The sequence below is a fragment of the Grampus griseus genome (assembly GCF_964374135.1).
Source record: "Grampus griseus genome assembly, chromosome: 20".
NCBI classification, from domain to species: domain Eukaryota; kingdom Metazoa; phylum Chordata; class Mammalia; order Artiodactyla; family Delphinidae; genus Grampus; species Grampus griseus.
The window spans coordinates 28,764,847-28,792,632 of NC_139014.1; the positions used below are offsets into that span (position 1 = coordinate 28,764,847).

The following is a 27,786-nucleotide window of genomic DNA, read 5'->3' on the forward strand; positions in this document are numbered from 1 at the left end:
ACTATTTTTAATAATTGAATAGTAGTCTTTTAGAATAATACCAGCATTTGTTACTGGACTGTATAAGGCCCTTTCCTATACTTTATTTCAGTAACCCTCAAAGACTTTATTAAGCTGTTAGTCATTATACTTGATCTTAAAGTTATCACCTGAGGATAGCTTGTATTTTATTAAAAGTGGTTAAACGGATAGTACAAGTCAGAATAATACTTGTGCCTCACCACGAACACCGCTGTGTTCTTGAATGTTATACTTTGTTTTCTCACTTGTAAAATAAAGGGATTAGTGTCCTCCAAATTCCCTTTCAGCTCTAGAGTATGATTCTCTGCAATGTGATGAATTTAAAATTGAAATGTTATCAACTATAAAATCTAGTTCTTAATTTCCTTACAGCATATATTTTGTGAAGAGTGCATTACCTTATGGTTTAACAGAGAGAAAACATGTCCGCTGTGCAGAACTGTGATTTCAGACCATATAAACAAATGGCAAGACGGAGCCACTTCATCACACCTTCAAATATATTAAGTTCTAAACGTAATATTAAGGCCACAAAACACTAATTTTATTTGGTTACAGTGACTATTGGTAAAGACATTAGAATGGATTTTCAGGGCTGCAAGTTAAGGAAAATGTTTCCAAATGGTTTTAGAATATTATAATAAGGCAAGTGTGTAGTCCAGCTTCTCAAAAGATTAAATGAAAGAACCCTATATTTAAAAATATATATAAGTAATGTTCAACATAATGCATATGCAACATTTATTCTATCCTAATTATCTGACAGATAATTGCAGTGTTAAATTGTAAATGTGTTTTCTTGTTAATGTTACCAAAATGACAACTGGATAACTAGAACTAGTGGTTTTAGAGGAATTCAGGTATTCTTTCCTGACACTGTTTTCGGAATAAAGAGTATTTTTCATAATATTTTAAGATACACATTACCTGAAAGTAGAATTTTCTTTAATATTGACTTTTATAATTCCCATTCTAAAATTTCTCATAAAATTTGTATTTTTAAATGAATGCTCTAAATGCTATATTTTACCTGTACAATCAGATTTTTCTAAGGAAGATTTACTGAGGATGAAATATTTTAATATTGTATTATTCTCTGTAGTGTGATTAGCAGTCATTGAGAACAGATGGTTTAAATTCCTTTTCTTTGTGGACTTCATACATACAATCCTGCCATCAGCTTTAATGTTCATGGTCTTGCTTTTTGGAAAGTGCCACGGACTTTCTTGGATTATTAAAATAATTCACATGGATTACAAACAGCTGGCTTCACTGATGATTTGAATTGAGTGACAAACAAGAGCAACTCAAACACTTAGAAAAGAATTCCTCGGGACTTCCCTGGCGGTCCAGTGGTTAAGACTCCGCACTTCCAATGCAGGGGACGTGGGTTTGAGCTCTGGTCGGGGAACTAGGCTCCCACATGGTGCGTGGCCAAAAAAAAAAAGAAAAGGAAAAAAAAAGGATTTCCCCGTATAACTAGTCTTCTCCAGAAGAGTTTTGGAGTCTCATGCTTGAATCACCATTACTTGGGAGGTTAAAGCTTGCACTCAGGCCAACACAAGCTTTGGAGAGTGTGGTTTGTTTGTCTACAGGTATTTGTGCAGGGTGGTGGAAAGAGAATGAGGCACTTTCTCTCTCACTATGAAACCTCTAAGGAAGGATGGATCTATACCAGAAATCCAAAGGACTGGTTATTATATGTATTTAGATGCAAGGCCTCTGCCCATTTTCTTTTTTACCATCTATCAGTTTGCACACAAGAAAAAGATAGTGGTGGGAAGTAGAAGCTACGAGGCAGAGGTAGAAAACAAATTTGCAGTGCTGATAAGACAAAGATTAAACCAACCTGGATTAATAAGGATAGTGACCAACCAGATACAGGTTAAACCACTTTTCATGCCTTATGGCCACCCAAATTGACAAAAGAACATTAGCCTGTAACTTTTCTCCCCAGGTGAATATTGCTAGATTATAAGTGCAACTGTTCCTGTTTATTCAAGATGAAATACTTAACTATGTTACGTACTTGGAGAACCACTGCAAATACTAAAAAACAAGCTTACTTGGCCTTAAATCACCTTCCTAACTTGGTGGTGAAGCTAATAGTTGTTATTTAGGTATGCAGCAGGGGATAAGTGAGAAAGACAATTTGAGATTAGAATTTGGGTGTGAAGGATATGCTGACTTCTTGATAAAAACATAAGAATAACACCTTAAACACATAGGTTACTTCAGCCCTAATACCTACTTACCACACTTACTTACCCTATGGCCATATGGATAGCTTTGTTTCTTAATATGACTGAATAACAAAAGAAGTCCCTGGTGGACAGTGGGGTTTTTTGTTTTTGTTTTCTTAACAAACAAGAAAGCAGTTCACATACGAGTTTAAAAGGAGGAAAATGTAACAGATCTGTGCCATTCACTAGTAACATTGATGAACTAGAAGCATTTCTCTTATTTTTATTCCTTCACCTCAAAAACAGGAATAGGGATTCAAACCCCATTTATTCTGTGAATTCAGATCACATCCTCTAAAAGACTGTTTTATCAACATCAAGAGTCACTACTATGTTTTATAAAAAAGTACGTTTGAGAACTTCTGTAGAGAAACCATCTTGGCAAGTGTGATAGAATTACCTCATAAATAAGAGGTGGTTTACACAAAACACCCATCTTACAGTAGATATATTGAGACATTAGTTAAAAACAGATTTGTCCACTATGTTATTTTGTTCATACACATCAGGTAATGTAGTTGACAAATGCGGCTGGAAAAACTGTTGTATGTTAGCACAAGAAAGTCTTCCATTGTTTTTATGTGAAGCTGGCTTTCACATAACTTTTCACATGAACTTTTTTTTTTAAGCAACCAATTCAATTCTACTATTTGACAGAACTTGGAAATCACAGATGTTTAACACCTAATATAAAATCAGTACTAACTCTTGTTATAAATTTAAATTGCTTCAATTTCTCCACAAAAACAGTTTTATGACTGTCATTCTTCACATAGTTTATTAAATATGAGAATCTGAACACATCTGGCATGTTAATGGGAAAAATTATTGAAACCACATGTGTACCTGATAGTTATTTCTTCCTATCTTAGGATAATAATAATTTAAAAAAATCACTTCTATTTTATGTTCATTCAAATTTGCATTTAATTTCTATTTACATTCAATCAATCTGAAATCAAATACTTAACACAGTAAACTAAACAAGATGAAAAGCAGAAAAGGTGTTACCCTCAAAGCACTCCTAATAAGGCAGCTGAAGAATTTACTCTGGTAGATGCAAAGCCAACTTGGGGTAGGAAAAAAAATATCACAGATGTTACTTTAGATAATCCACTGATATAATACTTGTGCTATAGTGGTAAATTAAGAATCACACTTGAAGAATTTTTTATCAATCAGCAACAGACCACAGGTCATGGTGGAACAAATACTTTATGATTATTTTGTCCAGCTTGCTAGTGTCTACTCCTATGAAAAAAGGTAGATGTTTGGACATTGATGTTTTTATTTGAGGAATTAACCATTTCCACAGCCTCAAAATCCATTCTGCATAAATCGAACATTTCTCATGAGAATAATCTTAGATCTAGCCCTTATAAGCTAGGAACCATATGACTAAGTAACCAAAATAGTTAGGTGCTATATTAAATATAAAATCCAAGGCTTGGGATATTAATACTATTGAAGATGCAGCTTATTTATAATCATTTATTTCTTAAAGAATGTTGAATTTATGGAGTATCATACATGCATTCTTCCCCCCCCCAATTACCTTCTATCTCAAAAAATAGTATGGAAGAATCCTTCTTGAAGGATTCAAATTAGTTAAGACCATAAAGGGGAAAAAGAAATAACAGTTTTCCTAAAAATCTGGTTCAAGTTCAATAATTAATACTTTACATTGTTAATCACAGCTGGTTTATAAATCTCAGTTTATTCTGTAATGCTACAAACCTTATAAAATCAAAATTAGTAAACTTCAGTTCTCAATGATTATATTTTAATTAAAAAACAGCATGTATAAAATAAAAAAATATCCTGTAATAGCTGATTTTAAAGAAAATAATCAAGTGATGAAAGAAAAACACTTAATCTCTTTATACACTTACCTGGAATAATCATAAAGAACTTTCTTAGAAACTCAAGACTAGTATTATTGACATATATTTTTAAACTATGCTTGGGTTTTTACAAATAAATATAGGGTAAGCCATATTGCATAGGTGTGTGCTTTCTGTCTGTGACACTAAAGTGGCACTTGACATGTTTTCACAGTCATAGTAGGAATATCCATTTATGAAACAATTTCTCAATAAACTTGCCACAGTATAGAAAATTAACTTCACTGAATGTTAAGTTTGAAAAACTTATTTGTGTGGATGGTAGGTGTGCAATTAATACTTTTTATGCAGAAAGTTACAGTGTTTGCCACTATTGCTGGCAGTACTAATTATGAAACTGGTTTAACTATGGGGTGGTTATAGCCAGCCAATCACAGTGCAAATGTTACTAGCAAATAGGACTGAGGAGGAATATTTTGGTGTAAAACTTTCACTGGAATTTGGTCAGGCAGTGAACACTATAGTTAGTAAACTCATTTGAAAACAAGTATCAGAGTAGTACAAGCCATTTACAGTCTGAAATGAAGCCTGTACAAATCACCATAGCTTTTTGGGTTCTGTTTTTCAGACATCATAAACTGTCAGAGAACAAAGACCTGCACTTTAAGTACAATTTCTGCCCTTACCATTATTTAGTTTCTAATTTATTAGCTACAGTTATAAAGTTCTCAGTAGACTGCTGCAATAAGGGAAGAGGAGGTCTAGAGGGAGTGATTTAAAAAAAAAAAAAAAGGCTTTCTGTCCGAAGATGAGCTGTTATCAATTGTTTCATTTATTGCCACAATTGAAAAGGTATATTTCCAATCATTTTTCATGGTTCTATTTTTGCTTAATGTCATAGGATTTCATCTTATCTCACTCGAACCGCCATTTAAATAAGCAAAGCTTTTTCTGACTGAATTCAACATGCATAAATTATTTTATGGCTTGGATCCTATGGCTCAAAAAGGTTTGGAGAACATAGCAAGCAGCATCTATTTAAAAAAAATCATAGGGTTGCAAAATATTACAAATTGACTTTGCACACTCAGACTGAAGACATTATAAAAGACAAACAAAAAGGTGGTAAGACTCAACTGCAACTGCATGATCATCTATTATACCAGTATGCACTGAAATAATATTTTTATAAAGCTCTGCAGATATTAAACCCTTTCACCAGCTAAAAGTCAGGGAAACGCTCTCTTTAAGGCAGAAGTATTTAAGAAAGGTAAAGTTACCTTTATTTTTATTCTTTGTACCTGTAAATCACTTATGTAGACTTCATTACAATTTTCAAAAACATAGTGTCTTGTTAACATGTTTCCTAAATTAAGCCACTGAGTTTTCTTATTCACTGTGGAAGACATTCATCAAAAGGCCATCAAATACTTTTACAATCAAAAAATGTAGCCCCAATATAGGAAAAAAAAATACCTTTTTTCCTTTTAAAACCGTTGAGGAAAAAATGTAAGGAAGGCAGACACCAAAAACAGTAAAAAGAAGTAAAACTTAAAACCTTACCAATTTGCTGTAAAGAGATTATACACAGAGGGTAGACCGTGGCAACACCCTCTTCCCCTGGATCTCCCTCCTCTCTCTCTCACTTTGCCGCCCTCGATATGCATTTTATCCTCTCTTCTGTCCTTCTTCAGCCATAGGCTGAACACATTTGACGTCTTGAACCAAATACTGGTATAAGGTGGCGATATTTTTCCAGTGCAATGCAGGCCCAGGATAAGGATGAAATGTAGGACATACAACTTATGCCCATTCCAAGGCTTCCAGTTAAGCTTAGCACATAATAGTACTGCAAGTAGAAATGATTAAATAGATTTTTTTTCCCTAGTATTACAGACAGGTATTGCAGCTGGGTTACTGAAAATAAACCCCAAGTCCACCCCAATCCCTCAAACGAGCCACAGCTGTGGTTAACAATGATTCATTTGCATTTTTATTATTTCACCAAGAGAAGAAACAGAAGTTGTCTGGCTTTCTTCACACCAATAATTTCGCATTTTAAAGTTTGGGATGTTTTCCATAATGAGCTGAATCAAAAATCTATTTGAAAAATATATATTTATATAAAAAAAGATTCAGGTTGTTTGCACGTAAAACATCAATTGTTAAGTTTCTTTCGTCTTTGATTCCATGTTGCTGGAAAGTTTGACCAAGCTTGCATGCTAATTTGTCCTTAGTTGCAAGTATTACAGGCAAACTCATACTTTGCCTAATGAAAGGATAACCCCTCTTCGACACAATCAGAACTCAACAGTGATTCAGAAGCAACATCCTACCCTTAATACTGTCAGTTTCGAGCCATCAACATGAAATCCTTGATAGGTTGAGACGATGTTGCTAGGAATCAGTTAATTGATGTGCCTAAGAGTTCCGCAGTACTATTTTCACTTGTTTTTTTGCACCATTGATTGATTTTTTAAAATCCATGTTTATTTTTCCTCTGTCCAATGTGTTCTATGTAATGACACTGACTCTTCGAGACTGTCATTTTGAGTCTTCTTGTTTCACCCTGCGGGATGCTCACACATCCCCTCCCCACCTTTTTTGCCTTAAATTCATTAAAAGCATTGCTCTGTCATAGATTCATACGCAGGTGTTCTGGTCGTTTGGAGATCATGGGAAAAGCTTGTTTTTTGTATGGCCCGGAGTTCGGCTGTCGTATTGGAAGTGGTGCTGAAGCTTCCCCACTCGTCGTCACATCCATCTGCTCTATTCCACTTGTTTCCATTGGGTACTCCACAGGCGCCTGAGGATTTGCCGTGCTGGCTGAAGCACCTCTTCCCCAGAAATCCCCAGGAGAAAATTTGACAGGGCTTTAAGACAAGGAAGAGCTATCATTCGTCTCAAGTACTATCTCAACAAGGAACATTTCCCTTACATTTAAAGGGAGTGGGGTAATGTGACCGTTTTTTTTCATTTAATTTCATTTTTGTGTGGATTAGTACAAAAGCAGAAGTTGAGCCATTTCTCCCCTAGGCTAATTGCTAGTTTCCTAACTGGTCTCTTTTACCTCTCTACTTGCCCTCATAAAACCGTCAGTGATACTTACTTTTTAAAAAAAATCATTTTCTCCCCCACTTAAAACGGCTGCTCATTGCATTTAGAATATTTCTCCAAACCTCTGCCATTCTCTTCCTCGCTCACCACACTTCAGGAATGTTGACCTGCCTTTCGTTTCCAAGAAAAAGGCCAAGTTTTTTCCTCCCTTCTGCAGCTTCTGCATGAGCTGTTCTTCTACCTGTAACATCCTTGTATTTCTGTATTTTGTATGGCTAGCTATTTCTCCATGAATAGGAGTCCCCTTGTTATTTTTTGCATTCTAGTACCACACTCTATTTTTTTTTCGCATAGCATTTGGCGCTACTTGTAATTACATATTTTATTTCCTTCTTTGTTTATTTTGACTCTCTCTCACTAAATTGTAAGCTTCATCAGAACAAGGACAATTCCTGTCTTAATCATGTGTCCCCAGAATGTAGCACAACCCCTGGTACACAATAAATGCTGAATGAATGGTTAAAGAGTACACTTTCCAGTGCAACGGCTTATTTTCAGGAGGGGAGGTAAACTGTATAGCATATTATCATTGATTAGTCACAGACTAGTCACTTGCAATATTAGAAGGTGTAGAGCTGTGCTTATGTCAAAGAGAATGACAGATCTTCCATTTATGTAACTTGGCATAAATTTCTTAAGCAATGCTCTTCCAAGTTAAAAAAAAGAATAACAAAGTCTGAATACCTGACAGGTGTTCGTGGGCTGCCAATAAATCTTCGAGGTGACCGGATTTTTGGTTCAAAGGAAAACTTTTCTTTCACGCTTTCAAGTACAGATGGAGCCACATATGTAAAACCCTGAAAGACAGTAACAGTGGACTACAGAATAGGATTTTGTCATGTACATCAAGAAAGTGTGGTGGTTCAATCTCTGACACACCAAGACAATGATGTACACCTAAAATCACCAGTGTAGATACTATCCAGTTTCCTCAATCTCATTTCACACCCGTTACCTTCTTTCCAGTCATTTCTTGAGGCACAGACCTTCAGAGAGCAGAATTCTATTGAGCCGCATATGCCAGCAAACAAAATTTCACTCTACTGAAAGGAGGAGAACAAAACAGGAAAATGCAGGCTCTACATTAAGGTGTTAAATACAGGGCTTCCCCGGTGGTGCAGTGGTTGAGAGTCCGCCTGCCAATGCAGGGGACATAGGTTCATGCCCCGGTCCGGGAAGATCCCACATGCTGCGGAGCGGCTGGGCCCATGAGCCATGGCCGCTGAGCCTGCGCTCCGCAATGGGAGAGGCCACAACGGTGAGGCCCGCGTACCGCAAAAAAAAAAAAAAAAGAAAAAAGATGTTAAATACAAAGATAAATGCAAAGAAAATTCTAGTGTTCCTAGCCACATGCATATAAGCAACTAAGATTATCACCCCCAAACAGTTTCTCATTATTAGGCCAAAGTCAAAATAGAATTCTCTAACTTGGCACATGTGATCTTTCTGGTTTTATACCAATGAATGTGTAGATTCAGATTTTCCTGATGAATAAGGGTCAGCATTGTGAAAACTTAATTTTAACAGACACTAATGCAATTTTGTTAGCTTTAGTTCTTTCTTGGACCTTGCTATTAGGCTACCAGCTATCATTTATCTTGCTGTTCATGTTCATCCCTTTAACAGTTAATCTTATACCTATCTTCCCTTCTGTTTATTCTTGTCACTTATGAGTAGGCATTTGAGTTATAATAAAAAGACTCAGTAAGGCTCTGGGTGAAGTCCTAAAGAGTAAGGTGCAATTCTGTAGGGCATATGCTTTGTTGTGACAGCTACATGTGGACTACGAAGGCCGTTTCCCCGCATGTTCTTGTGGGCTAAAGCTATAACTACCAAGAGGACCAGACTGTGCCTTAATCATCTTTGAATTTCCTTGAATTCTAATAGGAACTGAAATATTAATTGAACTGAAGTTACTACAGCCACAATCTCCAGATAAGTGGGCTGTTACTATTTTAAATTAATTTTAGTGCTCGCTTAAAACAGATACACATTGTGTACAGAATTCTGGCTACAACCTAACAAATGAATTGTTCTTGTATTCATTAGTTAGCCAATTTAAGTAATTAAGAAAAGCTCAACACGGATTTCCCTGGTGGTCCAGTGGTAAAGAATTTGCCTTCCAATGCAGGGGATAAGGGTTCAACCCCTGGTCAGGGAACTAAGATCCCACATGCTGTCGGGCAACTAAGCCTGCGTGCCATAACTACTGAGCTTGTGCGCCTCAACTACAGAGCCTGCGTGCCACAAACTACAGAGCCCTTGCACTCTGGAACCCACGCACCGCAACTACAGAGCCCACGTGCCCTGGAACCCGCGCACCACAACTAGAGAAGAGAAAACCCGCACGCCACAGCTAGAGAAAAGCCTGCATGACACAACGAAGAGCCTGGATGCCACAATGAAAGATCCTGCATGCCTCAACAAAGATACCGCAACTAAGACCCAACACAGCCATAAACAAATAAACAAATAAAAAGATCAGCAATACTTTAACTGGAATGAAAGCTTAGATACATAACTTTTGCCACCACAACTTTGGATTTCTTTGTAGTAAGGTGTTTCTAGACTTTTTTTTTTATGGGGGAGAACAATTGTCAAACTAGCTAAAACTCTATAATGCCCAGTTGAAGAAAAGGTCTGTATGTTAAATCAAAGGTATAAATTCCACATTAGTAGAAAACAAAATTCCACATCATGAAAGAAAAAAAGAAAGCAATGACACAATTAAAATGAATCATGCCTACTTCCCTAACTGATAAGAGATTGTACTAAGGGGGATACAGTAACTTTGCATCATGCTGACATAAATTTAATAACATGCATTCATCTTTCCCTCTCATGTAATTAAAATGCTATAAAATTATATTTTGCATGTATATTCTTATATCACCATATAATCATACATTTATAGAATTATTACTATTCAGTGTTGTTTACTGAAAAGCATACTGTACTATGGTGACTTAAGTGTTATTTTGCCCATACACAATTTTTGTATTCCATGCTAACTTTAGAACTGACCCTCCACCCCCAAAGATACAACACTACTGTGGTGTGTTATACTGAGAGCATTATTATTATTATTTTTACTGAGAGCATTATTTTTAAAAAAAGTTTGAAAATTAAGTTAGCAACAAATCCAGTGAACTCAGAAACAAATAAGGAAGAAAAAAAAACTTCCAAATGATTACTTTCCCCATATTCTATTCTCCCTAGGGATAATCCAAAAAGAAATGACAAAGGATAATGACAAAGGAAACAAATGATATAAAATTGGGTAGATATTCACATGACATGTAATTATAGTAATAAAATAAGCACTAGGCAAATAATATGCAATGATGGTCATCAGATATAAACCTATCATTTCTGTTAATCAGAATCTAAAATTTTGTTTTTCTATCTGAGGAGACAAGGTATAAATCAATACAGATACCTCCTCCTTAGGATTAATCTGCTTACAATCACATATGAACCAATATATTTTGATGTCAAATATTCACAATCAACAGGTTAAAAATCCCCTACAGACAAAAATCTTTAGCTGTTTCAGGAATAAAATAGTTACTATGAGCTCTTCTTCTCCTACTGCTATGACTGTGTGGGTTTCAGTTAAGATGCTGAGCCAAACATTTTAAGTCAGTGGGCGATTCAAAAAAAGGAATCATATACTCTGACTCTAATTGCTAAAATGGAATGCTGGATTATGAAAATGAATTTTCTAACTTATCAACAAGTTATAAGGGGATAACTTTTAAAAAAAAAGCACCTCAGGTTATCTACATAAACTATAAAGCAAGCAAACTGAAATTTTCTTATTAAAAAGGGTGTTTCTTACTGAAAAGGGCCCATCCTCATACTTAAATTTCCCATGGGTACATCAGAAATTCTTTAACTCACCAGAAAGACCTGGTTGGCACTTTCACTGAGAGTTGAGTCATCTGGGCTGTCAACAGGTGTCTGACGTGTAAACTTTGAATCAAACTGACTCACATCCTCTTCAGATTGCTTTATAAAAAACAAAATGATTAGAAAATGGTGAACAGACTACATTATACATATCAATCAAATGCATTACACACATTAGAGAAGGCTCTAGATAGATCTCTTTTCTCAGGGTTTAACTGTAATAAAGTAGCAAAATAGCCTTAGCAGGCACAGACTGAAAAATAAACACAGGTGAGAAGTATCAAAGGTCAAACTATATCTTTAGTACACAGTTATCATTCCTATTAAAAATCTGGGGGCTTCCCTGGTGGCGCAGTGGTTGACAGTCCGCCTGCCGATGCAGGGGGCGTGGGTTCGTGCCCCGGTCCGGGAGGATCCCGTGTGCCGCGGAGCAGCTGGGCCCGTGAGCCGTGGCCGCTGAGCCTGCGCGTCCGGAGCCTGTGCTCCGCAGCGGGAGAGGCCACAACAGTGAGAGGCCGGCGTACCACACACACACAAAAAAAAAAATCTGGGGCTTCCCTGGTGGCGCAGTGGTTGAGAGTCCGCCTGCCAATGCAGGGGACATGGGTTCGTGCCCCGGTCCGGGAAGATCCCACATGCCGTGGAGCGGCTGGGCCCGTGAGCCATGGCCGCTGAGCCTGCGCATCCGGAGCCTGTGCTCCGCAGCAGGAGAGGCCACAACAGTGAGAGGCCCGCGTACCGCAAAAAAAAAAAAAAAAAAACCTGAATATCTTCCCTTCTCACAAAGCTTCAGTGTGGCTAGCCCACTGGCGAAATCCCTTTTTAGAGACAATTTTGCACAGTTGGCAAATTTGTAATAAACTTGAAGCAGAGTTTAAACACAAAGCACATAATATGCTCTAGTTGACGTTTCTTCCCATACCTTATTTCATTCCTTTAAATTTCTCAAGGAGCAAAAGTAATATTCTACTCTGCATGAGTATATTTTCTTGTGGAGGAATATTATCACCCAGATCTAACCACCAGATCTGTTTCTTTAATTTCTTCTCTCTGTTACAACATCAGACCATGTGGTTGTGTCAAAAGAACCCAGCAACCGGGACTTCCCTGGCAGTCCAGTTAAGACTCCACGCTTCCACTGCAGGGGGCACAGGTTCCATCCCCAGTTGGGGAACTAAGATCCCGCATGCTGCGCGGCCCAAAAAAAACAACTCAAGAACCTACATAAAGAAGCACCCAGTGTCTAAAGATGGGAAAAACTGAACATCAATAAAAATAACTGCAATGAATTGAAACACAAATATGTTAAACAGCATGAGTTCATAATTATACTAAAAAAAATCACAATTCATTGGCCAATTTTGGAAGTTAGGGAACTAATTCATTATTTTGCAAACTGGGAAAGAAACATTTATCCTGCCTTTCCTGTATAAGGAAACCAAACAACTGATACAAGAGTATCTTTTCACAGAACAATTCCACCTAATAAAGAATGAATAACAGTATTAGAGTAAGACAATTTTGCAAACCCCTAATGAAATCTTGGAACTAGGCTATAGATTCTCAACCTTGGCTCTACTGACATTTTGGGCCTGATCATTCTTGTTGTAGGATGTTGTCCTGGGCATTATAGGATGTTTAGCAGCATTTCTGGCCTCTATCCCCTAAGTACCAGTGGCACTCCTCCCTAAGTTGTGACAATTTGTCTCTGACATTGCCAAATCAACCCTGGCTGAGAACCACTGATATAGGCAATAATCAACGACCACTAACTTTTTTTTTTTTTTTTTTTGCGGTACGTGGGCTTCTCACTGTTGTGGCCTCTCCCGTTGCGGAGCACAGGCTCCGGACGCACAGGCTCAGCGGCCATGGCTCACGGGCCCAGCTGCTCCGCAGCATGTGGGATCTTCCTGGACCGGGGCACGAACCCGTGTCCCCTGCATCGGCAGGCGGACTCTCAACCACTGCGCCACCAGGGAAGCCTCCGCTAACATTTTTTTAAAAAATGTAAGTACATATTATATCTTCTGATCAAAATATATAGTACCAAAAGTTTAATCTGAATCAGATCTAAACTAAACCTAAACTACCAGTTTCCAGAAATACAAGGAACAGATGAACATGGCTGAGGACAACATGGGGTTAAAATCAGGAAAATCAATGTGAGGACCCCTACAGGACAAACAGTCCAGTTTCTTCAGTAAGTCCTCAAAGGAGGCATTGAGAGAGGATATCTATAGATGGAGAGACCTAAGAGACATAGTAACCGAACTATATAGGTCTTGACTGAATCCTTACTGAAACAAACCAACAGGAAAAACAAAGAAACAATTGGGGAAACTGTCAGCTTTTTAGTTGTGATGATAGCACGGTGGTTATGTTTACGTTTAAACAAGATGACTTAATAATTTCTGAAGCTGGATAGTTGGTATATGAGGGTTAATTATCCTTACAGTTATATATGTTGAAATTTTAAAGCAAGTCACCTTGTGCTCCAGGACCAAATAATCATCATCATTATCCTATTCCTTCTCCTCCACCGTCATCTCAAGAAATAGAAAAAGAAACTATCTTTTCTCAAATTTTGAGATGGGAAAAAGACAAGAACTAATACGCTAACTCATTTACTCATAAGCATATTGTTATGGTTTGAAGTATGTCCCTCCAACAGTCATATAATGAAGTTCTAACCCCCAGTACCTCAGAATGTGACCTTATTTGGAATGAAGGCCATTACAGATGTAATTAGTTAAGATAAGGTCATACTGGAGTAGGGAGGGATCCTAACCCAATATGACTGGTGTCCTTACAAAAAAGGGAAAATGTGGACACAGATCTACACACAAGGAGAATGCCACATGAACATGAAGGCAGAGATAGGATGATGTTCCTACAAGCCAAGGAATGCCGAAGATTGCCAGCAAACCACCAAAAGCTAGGGGAAAGGCATGAAACAGTCTCTCACAGCCTTCAGAAGTAACCAACCCTGCCAACACCTTGATCCCGAACTTCTAGCCTCTAGAACTGTGACATAATAAATTTCTATTTAAGCCACCTAGTTTGTGATACTTTGTTATAGAAAAGCAAATTCAAAATAGGGTTGGGTTAAGCAAAACAAAACAAAGCAAATAAACACAAAAGTCCTAAGTACGTGAGATATTTAATCATCTTAGGCAACCAACTTTAAACTAGTTAATATAGCCATCAATTGCTGCTGGCAGTAGTTCCTGAAAAGACTGCACAGAGGGACTTCCCTGGTGGCACAGTGGGTAGGACTCTGCACTCCCAATGCAGGGGACCTGGGTTTGATCCCTGGTCAGGGAACTAGATCCCACATGAATGCCCCCACTAAGAGTTCGCATGCCACAACTAAGGAGATGCCTGCTGCAACTAAGGAGCCCGCCTCCTGCAACTAAGACCCGGTGCAACCAAATAAATTAATTAAAAAAAAAAAACTGCACAGAATAAAGATTCTGAAGAGAGGATAGACCAAAGTTTTTGAACTATTAATAAATATAAAATGTTTCTGAATGGTCTGATATTTTCTTATTGTAAAAAAGTACCAGGTCCCTCAGATTATATGCTTTCATGAATACATACCAACAGAGGTTTAAAGGGGGGCTCTACCTTCCGAGCCAGCAGTTCTTCCCAGTTAATATGTCTGAAGAATGGATGAGCCTGGGGAAGAACAAAACAAAAGAGCAGGAAGAAAGGTTAAGGGGAACAGACTTCACTGGACTGACTAATCAGCCCATTTGAAGTTACCGATCACAAAATAAGCTATACTTATAAGCAACTACATATAACCTTCACAAATACATAAAATAGCATTATCTTCCCCACAAACCACCAAACATGCCAATCCCTACTTGAACTTCTCCAGCGTCCCCAGGACCAGCTCCAAGACGAGAAGCAGCATTTCTTTTCAGCAGCTTTAGGGAGGAAAAGAAACACACTGATGAACCTTACCTAGTCAAATTGATTATTTTTCTTTATAGAATTTGCATGTCTATTTTGCCTTGCAAATGTAAGATTTATTAATTACTTCTAAATATCGTTTGGGAGTAAAAAGAAAACCTTTAAACAAACAAATTTGTCCTTTGCCTGCAAAAACTGTAGGCTTTTTTGTCAACACCTGTGTATGATTCTGTAGTCAAAATGTATATTCAGTTCTATCTATTTAAATCCTAGTAGTTGAAGCTTATGGTTTGAGTGCCTATTTTAGAACCCTACCTTTTTAAGCAGATCTCTGGCTTCTTGTGTGAGGTAGGGAGGCAAATTGAGTTTACATTTGAGGATTTTGTCAATTGTTTTCTTTCTATTCTCCCCAGTGAACGGGGGCTAAGAGTAGAAGAGAGTGAGAAAAATCAGCATAGAAAAAATCAAATTTTAAATAACAGAATTATTCATTTCCTGAATTAGTCAGTTACGCATAGAGATCAGAAATGTATGTTGTGATATGGGATGCCTGCTAAAGACCTGTAGTTTTTGAGCAATGGCACAGAGAAAATAGCAACGTCCTGGAAGCAACTGGGTTGCCACCATTAACTTGGTGTGATAATGGGTGAGCCATTTGATTTTATGCTTCACTTTCTCCATTTCTAAAATAAGGGCAGTATCTGTTTTACCTCTGTTTCACAGGACCACAGGCCATGACATAGATCATCTAAATGAGAATATTTATAAAAGTACAGAGGCCCATAATACTACTAATGAAGCATCAGTAGTGTTAGATTTTTTAAAATAACTTAATTGGTAACATTTTCAAAAAGCACAGGAAAGATCTCTTGCTGTAATGACTTAATAACTACTCAGCACAGACCATAACACATGCAACTTTTAACTGTGCACCTACTGCTCCAGTCAGCATGTCATACATTAATGCTCCCAGACTCCACCAATCCACAGCACGATTGTGGCCACTTCTCATCAAGATTTCAGGGGCCCTACGAGGAGAAAAATAATATGCCTAAAACATTCACTATTTGCCTATCATCTGAATTAAAATTTTTAAAACAATATACAGAACCAAGTGTTGCTACAGAAAATTTAGCACACTATTATTTAAACCAGGTAAAAGTTAGCTATTATCCCCAAACCAGTAATATTTCTTTGAACATGCAGCTCACATGTATTCTATTGTTCCACAAAATGTGTGTGTGACTGTTCCATCATGAATAGATTCTTTGCATAGTCCAAAATCTGTTAGTTTCACATGACCTACAATGAAAGATTATAGATGGTTATTCTGAGAATTCTATGTGCAATATTTGAATGTATCATACAAGACAATAACCTATCCTTCCATTTTACTTTTTCTGCCTTAAATTTATTTTTTGAGACATCAAGAACTAGCAAGGTTCCATCCATAAATGGGATGCTAAATAACTCTTTAAGGGTAGGGCAAAATTATCTTTGCCGGGACTTCCCTGGTGGCCAGTGGTTAAGAATCCGCCTGCCAATGCAGGAGACATGGGTTCAAGCCCTGGTCCGGGAAGATCCCACATGCTGCGGAGCAACTAAGCCCGTGCACCACAACTACTGAGCCTGTGCTCTAGAGCCCACGAGCCACAACTACTGAGCCCGCATGCCACAACTACTGAAGCCCATGTGCCTAGAGCCCATGCTCCGCAACAATAGAAGCCACCGCAATGAGAAGCCCGCGCACCGCAACGAAGGGTAGCCCCCGCTTGCTGCAACTAGAGAAAGACCGTGCGCAGCAACGAACACCCAAAGCAGCCAAACTAAAAAAAATTATCTTTGCCAATGATATAATCTATCTAGTAAAGGTAAAAGAAAGATGAGAAAAAGGTGAAAAACAGCTTGTCTAAGGCTCTAGCTTTACCTATACCAAGAATCCTTTACCATCCTGAGCAAGTAAGTCCTGGGAAAACTTGATGAAGTCTGGATTACGTACACAGACCATAAAAGAGATCTTCTGCGTGTTAAACAAAGGTGTGACACTGTACTTCAAACATATAGCTTTTATCACCATGAACTGTGACCTGACAGTTCTTAAAACAGACTTAGTCACTATAACAAGTTAGCTTATTCTGCCAATGCAGTTTGGAAAAAGAAATGAAATTGCTGTATGGCATGGAACCATCATCTTTGATCCAGAAAATGAAAAACTCATCACCTTGGGGCTTCCCTGGTGGCGCAGTGGTTGAGAGTCCACCTGCCGATGCAGGAGACACGGGTTCGTGTCCCAGTCTGGGAAGATCCCACATGCCGCGGAGCGGCTGGGCCTGTGAGCCATGGCCGCTGAGCCTGCGCGTCCGGAGCTTGTGCTCCGCAACGCAAGAGGCCACAACAGTGAGAGGCCCGTGTAAAAAAAGAAAAAAAAAAAGAAAAAACAAAACAAAACAAAAAAACTCATCACCTTACACAAAGAACATCTCAGTTCATGTTTAGCTTTAATGAACTGTCATTAGCTATCCAGTGGTTCAGCAACCCCAGGGACCCTACTGTTCCAAGTTTATTTCGAGAAAAGAAAAGGCAATGGACTATTAACTCAAATGTAGGTATGTATTTTACTCTGACACAGAAGAAGAAATATGACCTTTATTTTCACAGAGCCACCTGATACACTCAGGTTATGCATCAAAGAAATTAACTAGTCACTTCCCAATTCTATCCCTTGCCTTAGAATTCACAATCAGAATCATTTGTGGCAGTGGGGGCAGAACTGGGAGAGAGAGATACATAGATACCTGTAATGTATGTGGTTAAGTACATTTCTCCAAAAAAAAAAAAAAGGGGGGGGAAAAGAAAGGAAAGCAAGAAACCCCCCACTATCTGAAACATTTATTCTGGCATCAGTTGTCCATAAACCATTTTCTGTACAAGAATTTAAAACCATTAACTACCTCTCGCATCATTCGATAGACATCTAAGGATCAGCAGCTGCCACCAGCCCCCAGATACCCGAGTTGGTTGGTTGCTCCTTTGGGATGTGAGTGAATTGCCAAGTCTAGCCAGCCCAGATTACTCTCACAAAGTTGAACTGTCTGTAGCAGCATGCAGTAATGATCAAGGCTCACTTTGCTGTAGCTATAGCTGCACAGAATATTAGTCTGTCTGATTTTTATGTCTGTTGTTGTTGCAGACAGCAAGAATAAACTGATGCCTACTAAATATTTTACCTCCAAAGTTATATCAAATATTTTGGTCCAATTCTAATCCTTTCCTTTTTTATCACATTAATAAAATTTACCATAAAAATATTGCTTCTAATACTTATGCATTTCATCAGTAAAGAAAACTCAATTTATAAAGTTAAGATTCACTTTCCAATTTAAGGAACCAACCAAAATTAGTATTTGGACTGGCTTCTGGCTCACCACACTTTATGTAAGGATTACAAAAGAATGACAAGCTATAAAGAGTAAGGATTAAACTAGAAAAGGTAGTTGTGGCCAGTTATCCTCAATTCTCTTTAATCTCATCAATCATAAGTACAAGTATCATGATGCTATAAGTTCTGAGGGAGCAATGTATAATAACTGACGCATAAATATGGGGCTTTGAAAATGACCATGACCTGTGTGGGAAGATTTTAAGATGATTATTTACTATAGAATTGTTTACAGTATATCTCCACCTTGGTGATTAAGCATGATATTCTCCGGCTTCAGGTCTCTGTAGATGATCCCCTTTTGATGTAAATGCCCCAAAGCCATGGAGATTTCTGCCAAGTAAAAGCTGGAAACAAAAGTGATTTAATAAAATTAAAAAGAGTAATCTACTCAAAGCAGTTTATGTATGGAGCAAAATTCCTTGAAAGAAATAGACATGCACCAAAGACCAAATTAGTGGGAGTGGGGGTGGGTATGGGGAAAAGAGATGGCATAGGATGCTGCCAAAAGGCATGGAGACATTTACGTTTCACTCGTTTAGTGAAACTATAAAATGTTTTATTTCATCATTAGAACATATTGCTAAAATTGCAAAGAAGTCCAGAATATGCCAAACTGTCACTGGTCGTGTTTTGTTCTGTCTATGTAGGAACTAGGCCAATAGTCATTCAGATCAAAGCAAATTTCTCCCACCCACCCCCAATTTTTAAATCCCATAGGAAATAGGAACTTTGTTATTCTCAGAGATCAAGTCTTAGTTTCAAAAATACCTTATAACCTGACCCTTAGAAGCCCACACGTCCCTTACTTAATACAGCTGCATATTTATATACAGCTCATGCCCACAGTATCTGCCCTCCCTCTTGCCAGCCAGCCCACAACTATAAACTGTGTGACACTCAAATTTATCTACCTCAAAAGAATAAAGGGCTGAGTCAACCCTGTCTGGATTCGAAAAGCACAAGGCACTGCAATACTGGCTGCATAACAATGTTGCAATCCTGCAGATTACTCCAGGATGGAGAGGGTGTGTCCTAGAGGACTGAGGCAGTTTCACAGCCAGCAGGACCACAAACACAGCCTCCAACATGGCTCAGAGAGCCTCCTCCAAAAAGGGCACTTCATCCCTAAGGCTCTTAAATGCAGCTTCTGTGTTAGAAAAGGCCTGAAATTAAACAATGGAATGCAGTTTGGTAATTAAGGTAGAAAAAAACATTTAAGTGTTTTCTATTCAATTAATGTGTAGGATAAACTGATTTATTGTTACCCAATACTGTCATCTCACAAAAGGGTGTGTATATTTTTAATTTGAAGCAGATGCCATCTTAAGAAATATGAGGGTAGATCCCATCCTGGCCATTGAATCAATCCACAGATGATATGTGCAGGCTTATCACCTCCCTAAGACTGCACCTTGGGAACTGGAAAGTCTACAAAAAAAGAGGAGATGATTTCTGATACTTTCCATTGCTCCACACATAAAGTTTTACTGGAAAACCACATTCACCCAGAGCCAAGGCAGGCAGCTTACCAATTCAAGGAAAGAAAGCCCCAGTGAGAATGGTTCTGTTAGGAACTGGTGTGAAGAATGTTCCACCCAAAGCCTGGAGGCAAAGGAATGATGTGACCTCCAATGGCTGCCAAGTCCCAAAGCTGCTTCTCCCTCTTAGAGTCCTGAGTGACCAACTGGCTCCAGAACAATTTACTGAATCATCTGGCTGCCCACAGTGGGAACAGGACTTTGCTTTTAATTATATGAATTATTACCTGAATCCATACAACCACTAAAATTTCACTTACCAGGCTGTGTCTTCCATAAATATTCCTTCTCTTTCTAACTGCATAAATAATTCTCCTCCTGTAAAGAAAAGAAAAAGACATTAGAAACAAAGCAATCTTTTTTTTTCCAACAATCCATTCTAATGAGAGGGTTTGTGCTTTCCTTTTAGCCATAATTAAAAGACATCAACCCTTTAAAAATAAAAAACAGATCCTAAACATTACAGGTTTAAAACTAAGTCCTCAGTATTCCATTTTTAGCAGTGTTCTTATTCTTATGTGAAATATACAAGTTTTGGAATTCTAGGTTTTACATCTATAAACTTCAAAATATTTACAGATTCCAGACCTGCGGTTAAAAAAAAAAATCTTGATTAAAGCTTCTCTAACATTTTACCGGCATTTAGAAAAATGTTAGTATGTAATTAAACCATCCTTGCAAATTAGTGAATGCCCATATTCCACATTTTTACAACTCTTAAACTGCATGAATTTGGCAATGTCCTTGTAAATAGTATGGTACTGTTTGAATATCAAAATAAACAATGATAATAAAGTGTGATATCCTACTGAAAAATCTTAGAATCCATGAGTCCACAATGATGTAAATCAGTGAATAGATAAATGGAAAGCTCTTCGTTACAGCAGAATGCCAAATAATAAATGAAGAAGCCATGATGGAGTAAGAAAAATCACTTAGCAATCATCATAGTTAATTGTTTCAGGCAAGAATGGATGCTAAAACTGTATGTGAAAGTTTGATGAAAGATGAGATATTTAAATAATTTCAAAGTATCTCCTCAAGATACTTACTAATTACAAAAGGAAAATTTCACCAGAAAAAAAAAACTGGCAGACATCACCTTATACATATGATCAAAGTTAACGTCAACAGTAATGGAACAAAGATACAAATATCATGTACCTCTTGCTCTGATACACAGAGAAGGATACAATGTCACTTCGATGGTCCTCCCCAAAATGCATAACCTGAATCTAATCCTGAGGAAACACCATATAAGCCCAAACTGATACATTCTACAAAGTAACTAAACTGTACTTTTCAAAAATGTCAAGGTCATGAAAGACAAAGAAAGACTGAGGAACTGTTCCAGATTAAAGGAAACTGAGAGAGATTATTGTATTAATGTTAATTTCCTATTTTGATAATTTTAGTACAGTTATGTAAGATACTGTCTTTAATTTCAGAAAAATATACATTGAAGTATTTAGGGGTAAAGGGAAATCATGTCTGTGACACTCCCTTAAAGAGTTCAGGAAAAAAATTATGAACATATATACACATATGTGTGTGTATATACACATCTATATACACACACGTACATATACAGAGAGGGAGAGAAAGAGAATGATGAAACAAAACAATGTGGTAAAATGATAACACTTGGGGAATCTAGGTGAAGAGTACTTGGGAATTCTTTGTCCTGTTCTTAGAACTTTTTTGCGGAAATCTGAAACTATGTTAAAATAAAGGTACAAGAAAAAAACAACCGTCACAAAAAAGTGACTAAATTCTGCAACTTTCTGTTCCATGTTACAGGCTCTTGTGAAATCTGTTTTTCAGAAAACTCAAGTGTGTTTGCTGGAAATAGATACCTGTGATCTTGAAATGCTATGGGGTACCACAAATTCCTAGGAGGGGGTAAGCCCTGGAAAAGGTGGGTGATTTCCAATGTAAACTGCAAAATCTATCAATAAGACTACATTAAACAAAAAACTCTTCTGTTTAAAGATGCAATACCAAAAATACTCATTACCTTAAACAACACTCTAAGTTTTCCATGTCAGTTTACAAAAAAATAAATCAGTGGTTTATTTGAATTATATTATCTTACCCAAGTGTAGTCAATTTGATGGCTATCAAGTAGCTGTTTGCTCTTTTAATTGATTACAATGGGATTAAGATAAAATATTACAGATGAGGAAAAAGACTTAACCTTTAAAGTTTCCTTCACATTTGTCTGCAAAAAGAAACACTTCGTCACATCTGAATTCCTTATGTCAATGTATTTGTCAATTTTAGGAACTATTTGGTCACATTGGGAAAAAGCATTTTTCTATTGGAAAATAATGTTTTGACCAAGTTTCTGGAGCTAATGCAAATAATTACACCAAGCTGTGTACTGACCGCTGAGATACTCAAGGATGAGGTAGAGTTTTCCACCAGTCTGAAAGGCATAAATTAAATCCACAATGAAGGGATGCTTTACTTCCTCCAGAATATTCCGTTCTGCTTTTGTATGAGCTGTATCTTTAGCATTTCTTACTATCATTGCCTAAAGGAAAAGAGATGATCTATAAGAACAAAGTAGTAGACATTTTTATCCTATAGTAACTGGAAAATCTATTTTGTGCTTTTCTTGCCAACATTAAACTATTAATCATAGTTCCCACTGGAGACTGAGATGGGGTAATGGAAGACATTCACTTCTTATATACATCTGCACTGTTTGGATTTTTTGTAGTAAACATGTAAATGAAAACCTAAATAATCTGTTTTAATGTAAATAGATCAAATTTATTCATATATTCACTAACTGTTGAATGTCTACTATTTTATAGGCTCTTAACAAGAAAGCAGAACCAACAGAAGGAGTCTCTAGCCCACAGGAGCCCAAAGTCCCAGGGAAGAGAGATGAGTCAATGGAGCTAAGCACAAGGTGCCCTGGGAACTACATCTGACCTGGCAAGAAGTCTTCCTGGAGGTGGAGATACCTAAGCTGTATCATAAAAAGTTATTAAGATGAAATGTAGAGGGTATTAAAAAAAAAAAAAAGGCATTCCCAGTGCAAAAGAGGCTTGACAGGACGGGACACGTCTTGAGGATCTAAAAGTAGTTCAGTATGGTTAGAAGTGGTTAGGACATGTATTAGGCTGGACATACAGGAAATGGAAGGCCTGGGCATCTAGGCAAAGGCATCTGAATCTTATTTTAGAGGCAGAGGAGAAATGCTGAGGTAAGGTAAATGAATAACCTTTGGCTTTAAGAAAGACAGTTCTAGTAGCAGTGTGAAGTTTTAGGGAAGAAATGACACCAGTTAGAAGGCTAGTAAACTAAGCAAGAAGTAAAACCTGTAACTAAGAAAATGAAGGTGGGGAAAAAAAGGGTAAAAGTGCATCATTAGCACTCGCTGACTAAGGAGATATGAGAAGAAATGATGATACCATGGTTTCTGTGTAAGTAATGGTGTCATTCAATAACAGGAAATGGAAACAAACAAAAAAGTTTTGGGAAAATGATATATTGCTTTGGACATGCTAAGTCTTAAATTCTAAGTTCTTGTACACCTCTAGTAACATGAAAAAGCGTATATACGTGGCCATTAGTTGCAATATTATTTGTAAAAGTGAAACATAAGAAACAACCTAAATGCCCACACATAGGATACTGCATGAAAACCCTGTGTAAGAAAACTGTAAAAAGAATGAGGAACATCTCTGAAAGCAAGGTGCAAAAGAGCATATATGGCACAGCAGTAACACAGTATGCTACCTTTTGTGTAACAGTGGAAATAAGAATATATATAATAGGTACATGCTTATATCTGCAATAATGAGCACACCTAAATTAAGCCAAAAGCTAATGATACAGGGAATTCCCTGGCGGTCCAGTGGTTAGGACTCGGCACTATCACTGACAAGGGCCCAGGTCCGATCCCTGGTTGGGGAACTAAGATCCCGCATGCCATGTGGCGTGTCCAAAAAAATAACAATAACATAAAACATCCCAACAAGAAACCTATCTAAAAAAAAAAAAAAAAAAGCTAATGATAGTGGAAAGGCAGGAAAGGGAATGGGACCTCTGAGTAAAACCTGAAGGGTTTTATCATTCATTTCTTTTCTTACCTAAATCAAATATCATTATTGTGATTATTAAATTCTGAACCATGTTAATGTTTTATACATTTCAAAAATAAAATTAAATCTGGATGGGGGAGGGAAATAAAATTGAATACAACAGAAATACATAAATTTAATTGACTATTACTTTGATAATTTTACCACAAAAGGAAAAAAAAGATATTTAAATAACTTTACATTGAACATTCTTAGTGACATATATGTAAGCATAAAAAAAATTGCCAAAAAATCTTAAACCACACTTAGTAGGTTTATAGCTCCTCATAGTATTGGTATTATAATTCTCAAACTATTATGCACGTATTGTACAACTAAGCAAATGAGTAAATGTACTGATGTTGTTACCAGGCTTTTCTCACTGTGGAAAAACAGAGATGCAAATGTAGGCCGAGGAAAGAAGAACCCTACAGAATTGGACTGAAATTAGGAATATCAATATGTAGCCATGATTTAAAACAAAAACAAAACTTCCTAGCTCTGTGTACTGAAAGAGCCAGGAACAATGAGACTTCAGTAGCAAAAAGTATAGCTTGGCACCCAGATCTTGGTTTCTCTAGCAAAAAAAAACAGGGTTCCATGGAGAATAAAACGGTTCTAAGCCAGGGTCAGGGAAAGTGCAAGGTAAACCTGGAGCACGCTATTATACAGAAAGTAAGGAACTACTCAAAAACTAACAGGGATATGTTAAAAGGACACAGAAGCCATCTTAATGGAGCTCTCTCTAGCAAAACCTGGGAAAATTTGTGGACCAAAATTTGAATAATGAAAGAAATGGGTAACACACTGAAAAAATGTCCATACTAGTTAAAAAAATTAAATTTAAAAAAGCAAGTATGAAAAGCTCTTCTTTACAGAAGAATGACAATATAGAAAAAAATGATAAAAATAGAAAAGTCTCCATTTTATAATCACCAGAGTATTATTTGATTTGGCTAAGAGACAATGGATAATAAAACCATTGGGTGTAGAAGATTATTAGGACAGAATATTAACACAATCTCTAACTTTCATTCCATAGATACTTTTTAATTACAGAGGGAAAAAGGTATTGGTAGAATGGAAAGTTTGGTGGACACCACCTTAACAAAGTGATCAAACTCAGTCTCACCAAATAATGAGACAGACCAACATTATGTGCTTCCTGAGCCCATGCACTGAGAACACAATGCTCCTGTAAAATATTCCTGCAGGAAGCATTTAACCTAAATTTAAAATTTAAGTGTTTTCATGAGGAAACAATGAACCATATCCAAATTAGGGATACTCTGCAAAACTGGCCCAGAGTCTTCAAAAAATGTCAATGTCATGAATGACAAAAAAGTAAAGGAAACTAAAGTAAAAGAAACTAAAGACACAGTACTCTACAGTAAAGGAAACTAAAGACACAGGACTATTCAATGCAATGTGTGATCCTTGATTAAATCCTGGATGTTAAAAACAAAACAAAATAGCTATAAAGGAGATTACTGACACAACTGGGGAAGTCTGAGTATGGACGATGTATTAGAAAACAGTATAGTATATCAATGTTAAATTTCCCAAATGTGACAATTACACTGTAGTTATGTATGTAATGCCCTTATTCTTAAGAGATACATACTAAAGAATTTAAGTGCGAAGTGCCATGTCTACAAATAACTTTCAAATTGTATACCAAAAAAATTAAAACTTTGAATATACACACACATACATACTAAGAGAGGAGAAACTGAGGGAGGGGCAGACAAAGAAAATATGGCAAACTTAACAATTGGTTATCACTGTACTATTCTTGTAACTCTTTGGGAAGTTTGAAAAATTTCAAAGATGCATTATTTTTTAACTGTTCAGAAGGTTTAAATTTTTTAAATAAATAATTTTGAGAAAGTCTGAGAAGAGGCCAAGAAGAGAAGATGAAGAAATAGTAAAGAAGAATCATAGAAGTCAAGGGAGCGGAGTTTCAAAATGCTGTGGTCAATAGCTTCAATATAACAGAGAGGTAAATTAAGGATGAGTTAAGTAAAGACCACTGGATTCAGCAATTAGGAGATCACTGGTGATGTAGGGGACAAGCATTTCATCAAAAGAATAGAGTTGTGAAGTCAAAATATAGTGAGTGAAAAAAATAATAAAACATGACTTCTCAAGAAATTCAGCTATGAAAGGCAGAGACTGGAAGCTACCATAGACCTCGAGTGAAGAAAGGATTTGTTTTCTAAATATGGCAAAGACATGAATATATTTATATAAAGAAAGAAGTTAGGATAGAGGATGGAAAAAAGAGGCAGAAGTGACAAAGACCCTGAACAGGAAGAAAGTGATGGGATCCAAAACATAAAGAGAGTGTTTAGCCTTGGAAAGAAGGAGGAACACATCTCCCACTAAGCCTGGAGAGAGGGAAGTAAAGACAGGTGAAAATGTAGACAATATGGTACTGGGGACAAGGATTAGAACAGGAAGTTGAAGGGAATCAGATCTGACAGCCTCAAATAGAAAGAGAGGCAGTCTGCTAAAAAAGAATAGTGGGACTGATAGTATAGGCTGTAATAGTTGTAGAGAATGGAAGGAGTTGTCTAGGGACATTTGGTGAGTTCTAAGTGTCCACATGAGTTCGGGACTATGAATTTGTCCCAGTAGCCATTTAAAAGTTTCTGTGATTTCTGCCAGTGATGTTCAGTAACTGAGATACAGGAATAAAGGAGCATTAACAAATAAACTGATTAAATTAGAACTTTCCTGAACATAAGGTCAATGGGATAGCAGGTGACTGAAGTGGCAGATCATGTTGATTAGGCTAGATTAGGAATAAACTGAAAGTAGAACGGGGCTAAGAACTTGAAGCAAAAACAGAAAGATCAAAGCACTAAAAGGGCTTAGGGCCAAAGACCAGGCATTGTGGGAATAAATAAGTGAGAATGTTACTGCTCTATTACAGTCCAGTGTTTCAGGGGTGGAGGACACAGCTATGGGGGCTGGTGAAGTGGAATGGAGGTGAATGCTGACGAGTTGGGATCAACAAGAAATTAGAAGGCTAGGCAATTGATTACTTATTTAGTACAAGGACATGGAAGACACCAGGGCAATAAGACTTGGGAGTGGGGGAAAAAAGACTGATAAAAGATAAGAAAGCAGTATAGGCTTAAACCTCAAAGTAGAAAAGGTTTTGACCAGAGTAGAGGAGAAATTGCAAGGCTAAGCTTATCAGTTCTTCCCTTGAATTACACAGTGAGCAGAGCGAGAGGCAGAGACTACATTTGTCTCAAGTGCTAAATCCTAATGTCTAGCAAAATGCCTGGCACACTGGAGAGTCTCAGTTGGTTCAATAAAAGAAGGAATGAAAGAAGTATGACCAATCTGTGAGTTACAAGCCTTTGGCCAGAGGTTCTAAAATTTACAGTGTGAGCTGAACTAATGCCATGGGCAATAGTATTTTGCTTCCAGAGTACATTTTTGTTGCAACTGGTAGGGTAGAGAGATAGTTGTTGGAAATAGTCTTTTCCTCAACTTTCCACCATGAACAAGTACCCAAATGGGACCATTCTCATAATGAGTAAACAATCCCAGAAGTGCTAAATCCAGACAGATTGTCCAGATGTAAGCAACTCATTTAAGACAAGGGGACATCTGGTTTATTCTGATTTCATCTTTAAG

The 27,786-nt window shown here is 37.2% G+C and overlaps 2 protein-coding genes across 6 annotated transcripts in view; one reads left to right on the plus strand and one right to left on the minus strand.

The window, feature by feature from the left end:
- Positions 1-22,876, plus strand: part of RNFT1 (ring finger protein, transmembrane 1) — a 33,745-nt gene extending 10,869 nt beyond the window's left edge. For 2 of the 4 annotated variants that reach the window (XM_082680130.1, XM_082680127.1), the window contains exon 9: positions 394-1,261. In XM_082680130.1, coding sequence (XP_082536256.1) covers positions 394-528 — 135 coding nt within the window. In that variant the 3' untranslated portion in view covers positions 529-1,261. Of the gene's footprint in view, positions 1-393; positions 1,262-9,459; positions 9,929-21,835; positions 21,954-22,857 lie in introns of those variants that run through there. The other 2 variants (XM_082680129.1, XM_082680128.1) reach the window with 2 other exon arrangements.
- RPS6KB1 (ribosomal protein S6 kinase B1) overlaps positions 3,028-27,786 on the minus strand; it is a 39,497-nt gene continuing 14,738 nt past the window's right edge. Inside the window, exons 5-15 of one of the 2 annotated variants that reach the window (XM_082680126.1) lie at positions 22,424-22,571; positions 20,296-20,353; positions 18,741-18,841; positions 16,267-16,357; positions 15,993-16,083; positions 15,371-15,478; positions 15,007-15,069; positions 14,738-14,815; positions 11,129-11,236; positions 7,910-8,022; positions 3,028-6,945 (exon numbers count right to left, since the gene is read on the minus strand). In XM_082680126.1, the coding sequence (XP_082536252.1) occupies positions 6,744-6,945; positions 7,910-8,022; positions 11,129-11,236; positions 14,738-14,815; positions 15,007-15,069; positions 15,371-15,478; positions 15,993-16,083; positions 16,267-16,357; positions 18,741-18,841; positions 20,296-20,353; positions 22,424-22,571 (1,161 nt within the window). In that variant the 3' untranslated portion in view covers positions 3,028-6,743. Of the gene's footprint in view, positions 6,982-7,909; positions 8,023-11,128; positions 11,237-14,737; positions 14,816-15,006; positions 15,070-15,370; positions 15,479-15,992; positions 16,084-16,266; positions 16,358-18,740; positions 18,842-20,295; positions 20,354-22,423; positions 22,572-27,786 lie in introns of both variants that reach the window. The other variant, XM_082680125.1, reaches the window with a different exon arrangement.